Raw genomic sequence first — 6,347 nt, 5'->3', positions numbered from 1 at the left:
TCCCAGTCGGCAAAGAAAATAGCATGTCAGAGTCCCACGTTTGGAAAATTGAATTCCTTAGGCTTTACATCTGTATCAAGTCTGGGATCACCTGTCCTAAATTTCTGAATTATTTTCATAAGAGACACTGAGCAGTGCAGGAAACCTCATTAAGCCTTTGCAGATCCTCCTAGTTTATATCACTCTCCCCTGGTCTTGTTCCTTTCTCGTGCATTCTGTTTTTTTTTTTTTTTTTTTTTTTTTTTTCAGATGGAGTCTCACTCTGTTGCCTAGGCTGGAGTGCAATGGTGTGATCTTGGCTTACTGCAACCTCTGCCCCCGGGGTTCAAGCGATTTTCCTGCCTCAGCCTCCAAGTAGCTGGGACTACAGGCACATGCTTCCATGCCTGGCTAATTTTTGTATTTTTAGTAGAGACAGGGTTTCAACCATGTTGGCCAGGCTGGTCTTGAACTTGACCTCAGGTGATCCATCTGCCTCAGCCTCCCAAAGTGCTGGGATTACAGACATGAGCCACTGTTCCAGGCCTAATTTTTGTTTTTAGTAGAGAGGAGGTCTCACTTTATTGCCCAGGCCCAAGGGATCTTTCCCCCTTGGCCTCTCAAAGTGCTGGGATTATAGGCGTGAGCCACTGTGCCTGGCCTGACACCGTTTTTAAGCTCCCCACAAGCCTCCCCAACTGAATTGACTTTTGCCACATTTGAAACTCCACAGGACTTTACGCCTCTCTTAGGGCTCTTTTCTACACATTACAAGATTGATACTCATTTAAATAGTGCTGGCACTCACTTTTAGATTTGAATTCAACGTTAATAGGAATAGGCCAAGGGTTCTACTAGCCAGAATTTAGACTAGAACCCATATTTAACATTATTAACAAATACTTACTGAGTGTCTGCTACATGTCTGGTACTCTCATGGGAGCTGGAGATAACGGGGTGGACAAGACAATGTCCCTATCCTCACGGATTTCACTTGTATTTTATTCCACAAGTCTTCCTAAATTGGATAAATTAGGAATTTTTTTCAACTCAGTAAGTGTGGGGTACCTAGAGGCAGCAGTTGCTGGAAATAACAAAAATACACACACACACACAATTTTAAATTCAACAAGTATTTATTGGGTATAACATGTGCTAGGCTATGTGTTCACCACTAGGAATTTAACAGTGAGCCAGACACCAGTGGTTTCTTTTTCTTTCTCGCAATAGCTTTATTGCGATATAATACACATACCATACGATTCACCAATGTAAAGTATGCAATTTAATGGTTTTGAGTATATTCACATAGCTGTACAACTAGCATACCCTAAAATAAACTCCATACCCATTAGCAGCCACTCCCCATTTTCTCCAACTCTCCCAGCCCTAGGCAACCACTGATTTCCATCTCTGTGGATTTGTCTATTCTAGATATTTTACCTAAATGGAATCATGCAATACTTTGTCTTTTGTGACTGGATCCTTTCACTAAAACTGTTTAAAGGGTCATTCATGTTGTAGTATTTCCTTTTGTTGCCAAATAATATTCCATTGTAACAGCGGAATTATTAGTACATTATTCCAATATACCACATTTATTTATCCCTTCATTAGTTGATAAACATTTCAGTTATGTCCACTTTTTAGCTGTTATGAATAATGGTGTGAACATTCATGTGCAAATTTTTGTGTGGACAAATGTTTTCTCTTTTTTTGGGTATATACCTAGCAGTGGAATTGCTGGTTAATATGATGATTCCAGCTTTAACCTTTTTTGTTTGTTTGTTTTGAAATGGAGTCTTGCTCTGTCGCCCAAGGTGGAGTGCAGTGGCACGATCTCGGCTCACCGCAACCTCCGCTTCCTGGGTTCAAGCGATTCTCCTGACTCAGCCTCCCCAGGAGCTGAGATTACAGGCGCCCACCACCACGCCCGGCTAATTTTCGTATTTTTAGTAGAGCTGGGTTTTCACCATGTTTGCCAGGCTAGTCTGGAACTCCTGACCTCAGGTGATCCACCTGCCTCAGCCTCCTAAAGTGCTGGGATTACAGGTATAAGCCACTGTGCAGGGCCCATCTTTAACCTTTTGAGGAACTGCAGCGATTTCCCAAAGCGGCTGTACCATTTTACATTCCCACCAGCAGTGGGAATGTAAAAAGTTGCAATTTCTTCACATGTAAAGAAAAAAGTTCCAATTTCTTCACATCCTTCCCTAAACTTAGTATTATTTGTCTTTTTTATTATAGCCATCCTCCAATAAATTCAAGTTTTTATTTTGCAATGACTTTCCATTTAAAGAATTTCGAGGATACTAGAAAGAGTTCCAGTATATCCTTCATTCATCTTTCCCTAACGAGAGAGAATGATTATTTTTGGCGGGGGGGAAAGAGAGAGAGAGAAATGATACCAAGTAATCCAGCTTTAATCTTTGTTGACTGAAGTATTAGGAGCTTTGGCCAGTCAAAGCAAAAGGTAGCGAAAAGATAGTCACATCAAGGTGCCCGAGTTAAGAAAATCAGGAGGTAGAATTCAAGGAGACCATGTCAAATCCTGTCAGCAAAGTCAAGGTCGGAAAGGAAGCCACTTCCTAGCGACCCACACCACTGGTGCTCTCATCACGTTGTTGCACCATTTGGATGTTTTCTAATTGTCCCGGGCAGTTTTCTCTCCAATTGGACTGTAAACTCCTGGCAGGCTCAGGCAGTGCTTTGAAGGTCTCTCACATGGTCCAACCTTACGCGAAAAGCACTTACTGAAAGCAGCTGGACGGCCCGGCGAGGTGGCTCACGACTGTAATCCCAGCACTTTGGGACGCCAAGGCGGGCGGATCACCTGAGCTCAGGAGTTCCAGACCAGCCTGGCCAACACAGTGAAACCCCGTCTCTATTAAAAATAGAAAAATTAGCCAGGAGTTTGAGACCAGTCTTGCCAACATAGTGAAACCCTGTCTCCACTAAAAATACAAAAATAAGCCAGGCGTGGTGGCGCGCGCGTAGTCCCAGCTACTTGGAAGCCCGAGGCAGGAGAATCTCCTGTGAGGCGGAGTTTGCAGTGAGCTGAGATTGCGCCACTGCACTCCAGCCTGGGCGACAGTGAGAAAGAAAGGAGAGAGAAAGAAAGAGACAGAGAGACAGACAAAGAGAGAGAGAGAAAGCAAGCAACCAAGCACCTCGACAGAGACAGAGGGAGGGAGGGAGGAGGAAGGAAGGGAGGGAGGGAGGGGGGGGAGGGAGGGAGGAAGGAAGGAAAGAAAGAAAGAAGGACTGACTTGCTCCGTAACCCGGGGAGACTTGCTCGACCTGAGAACCCACTATAACACCACACATCCACTGCCACACCCATACCTACGCCGGGACGCGGAACCGCTTCTACCCGCCCACACCGGAGAGGTTGCTTGCGATTGGCCGGCCGGGCACACAGGCCCGCCTTGCGAAGGTGGCTGGGCAGCCTCCCCATCTAAGCCTGGGTCGCCGCCTCCGTGAGGGGCCGCGGAGCCGAGCACGGGAAGTGGCGTCCAGTCTGTTCTTGGCAGGCGAGAGCCAGTGCGGGAGAACCCTCCCACGGCGAGGCCGAGCCCTGAGACTGGACTAGCACGGTCGTGAGTCTCTCAGGTCTCCGCAGCGAAGTGGCGCGGGGGGCGGGGACCGTGCCCGACCGTGCCAGCTCCCGCCCCGGAAGCGGAAGTGCAAGCACTGCGGGGTCCTGTCCAGTGTGAGCCCGACCCGAGCGCCAGTCGTTCCGCCCGCTGGTCATCGCGCCATCTGTCCTGCCGGTGTCCTGCTCGCGGTCCCCGCCATGCTGTCTTTAGACTTTTTGGACGATGTGCGGCGGATGAACAAGCGGCAGGTGAGCTTGGCCGTCCTCTTTTTCTCCTGGCTCTTCTTGTCTCTTCCAGGCTGCTGCTGCGGGGCCTGGCGGACCCGAGGGTCCTGGTGTGAGGGTCTGAGCTGGTCTGTTGCCCGGGTCATTCCCTTGCTTTGGAGTCTGTGGCCAGAGGCCGCCTTGTCCGCCTCATTATTTTTAACCCCGAACTGATTCAGGGCCTACCTGGGGCGGGGCGGGGCGGGAAACGGTGTCTTCATGTTCCATTCCTCCTACTGAGGCAGGGGAGCAAATGGAAACCGTACGTGCTTTGAAAGTGGGAGTTGGGGTTGCTTATTGTTTTAGTCATTTTAAGGCGGCCGACTCTTGATTTCTCCAGTCGGAGCGACTCCAGGTGGATTTGGGAGAGACAAGGTTTAGCCGGTTTCTGGAGCGCTCAGCAAGGCGATTGTAGGCCCCAAGAAGCCGTTTTGCTGCTTTCAGCTCCTTGCAACCCTTTAGTAGAGCTGAGCCGTAGCGGGCTGCACCGACTTTGACTTGGACCGCTGTGAGCTCCGAGTTGGAACAGTTACACCACTTTCCCTTGCGTCCGCTTAGCACTAAGGTGGCAGCCCTCAGAATCTATGGTTTTACAGTCCGATATCAGTGCCACGGGGGTCTGGAAATGTGGGTCTCCTGATTTTGTCCTTACACTTTGCTCTACCTTGATCTTCTAGATCGTATGCCAAATAGTACTGAGAATACTGTTGTAATTATTTAGTCCTTAGAAAAGTTTGCTCTGTTTTGTCTTTGGCACTAAGTGTGTCTGTAGAGCCTAGTTTTGCTGCATCGGACTTGTTTGGTTGTTTTAAACAGTATTTTACTGTTATGATTATCCTGATGTCACCATTAAGGATTTTTTTTTCCTTGGACTTGCATTTTTTTGTACTTATAGCTGCCACTTAGGGAAGTAGGTACACAATCTTTCCTTACTCCCCTTCAGGCCTTAGCTAGCTCAGTGTCAATTCTGTCAGTCAGAATTGAGCATTCTATAAAAATTGCACAAATGTTACTTTATGTTTTTATGACAACACTTCAAATTTTTACTCGTATAGTGTTGTCTTTTTTTAATCCATATTTGGATTTTCTAGATGCCACAGACATGAAGACAGTATTTATTTTGAGTCTGATATTTATTGTACTCTATGCCAGGTACAATGAGAGAAATGCAAAGATAGTTAAGAAAGACTTGGCCTTCAAGGAGCCTAAATGTGTAGAAAAGGACTAAGGCAAAACAATAACTTTTTTGAGCTCTTACCATGCGTGAAGCACTTTATACACATGTAAGGTAGGTAATGTTGTTCATATTAAACATGAAGAAAATGAGACTTTATGAGAAGCAGTACAGTATAGAAGTTAAGAGTATGGACTCTAAAGCTAGATTTCTGAGGTTTGAAGTAGCTCTGCTGTTTACTGGCTGTGTGACTTTGAGCAGATTACTTAACCTCTCTGTGCCTATGTTTACGTTTATTATTGTAAAAAGATACGCAACATAAAATATTCCATTTTAATCATTTTTAAGTGTATACTTCACTGACATTAGTTGCATTCACTATGTTGTGCAACCGTAGGGTTGCTATGAAGATTAAATGAGTTAATATAACATCCTCAGAAGAGCGTCTGGCACATGGTGAGTATTGGCTGTGCTGTGGTTGATGTCCTTGTTATAGAGCTTTAGAGATTTGCTTACGATAGAAGGTAGGCTGGGTGTGGTGGCTTATGCCTGTAATCCCAGCATTTTGGGAGGCTGAGGCGGGCGGATCACAAGGTCAAGAGATCAAGACCATCCTGGCCAACGTGTTGAAACCCCCTCTCTACTAAAAATACAGAAATTAGCTGGGCCTGGTGGCGCACGCCTGTAGTCCCAGCTACTCGGGAGGTTGAGAGAGGAGAATCGCCCGGGCGGTGGAGATTGCAGTGAGTTGAGATCGTGCCACTGCACTCCAGCCTGGCAACAGAGCGAGACTCTGTCTCAAAAAAAAAAAAAAGAAGGTAAATGGCAGGATGTGGATTTGATCTCAGTTCTTTAAAGCCTGAACACTTGGATAAAGAAAGATATGACCCATTCTAGCAGTGGTAGGAAAATTGTGAGAGATTGTGAGAAAATTGTGAGAGTCAGGGCATTACGAACAGCTTCAAGGAGATACTAGCATTTAAGTTGGATCTTGAAAGACCTTCTTAATAGCTTCATCTTTTTTTTTTTTTTTTGAGATGAAAGTCTCGCTCTTTCGCCCAAGTGGGACTGCAGTGGTGCTATCTTGGCTCACTGCAAGCTCCGCCTCCTGGGTTCATGTCGTTCCCCTGACTCAGTCTCCCGAGTAGCTGGGACTACAGGTGCCCGCCACCACGCCCAGCTAATTTTTTATATTTTTAGTAGAGACGGGGTTTCACTGTGTTAGCCAGGATGGTGTCCATCTCTTGACCTCGTGATCCGCCTGCCTCGGCCTCCCAAAGTACTGGGATTACAGGCGTGAGCCACTGTGCCTGACCAATAGCTTCATCTTTT

General features: G+C 46.5%; 1 protein-coding gene across 8 annotated transcripts in view; it reads left to right on the top strand.

Moving 5' to 3' along the window:
- The first annotated feature begins 3,231 nt into the window (after positions 1-3,231).
- SEC11A (SEC11 homolog A (S. cerevisiae)) overlaps positions 3,232-6,347 on the top strand; it is a 52,873-nt gene continuing 49,757 nt past the window's right edge. For 7 of the 8 annotated variants that reach the window (XR_001008125.1, XM_011999307.1, XM_011999300.1 and 4 more), the window contains exon 1: positions 3,232-3,826. Coding sequence is in view for 6 of the 8 variants with exons in the window: in XM_011999307.1 (XP_011854697.1) it covers positions 3,776-3,826 (51 nt within the window). In the remaining 2 variants the exon portion in view is untranslated. Of the gene's footprint in view, positions 3,827-4,993; positions 5,130-6,347 lie in introns of all 8 variants that reach the window. The other variant, XM_011999282.1, reaches the window with a different exon arrangement.

The sequence above is a fragment of the Mandrillus leucophaeus genome, unplaced genomic scaffold (assembly GCF_000951045.1).
Source record: "Mandrillus leucophaeus isolate KB7577 unplaced genomic scaffold, Mleu.le_1.0 Scaffold1164, whole genome shotgun sequence".
Lineage (NCBI taxonomy): Eukaryota > Metazoa > Chordata > Mammalia > Primates > Cercopithecidae > Mandrillus > Mandrillus leucophaeus.
This window is presented reverse-complemented; position numbering and strand designations above follow the sequence as displayed.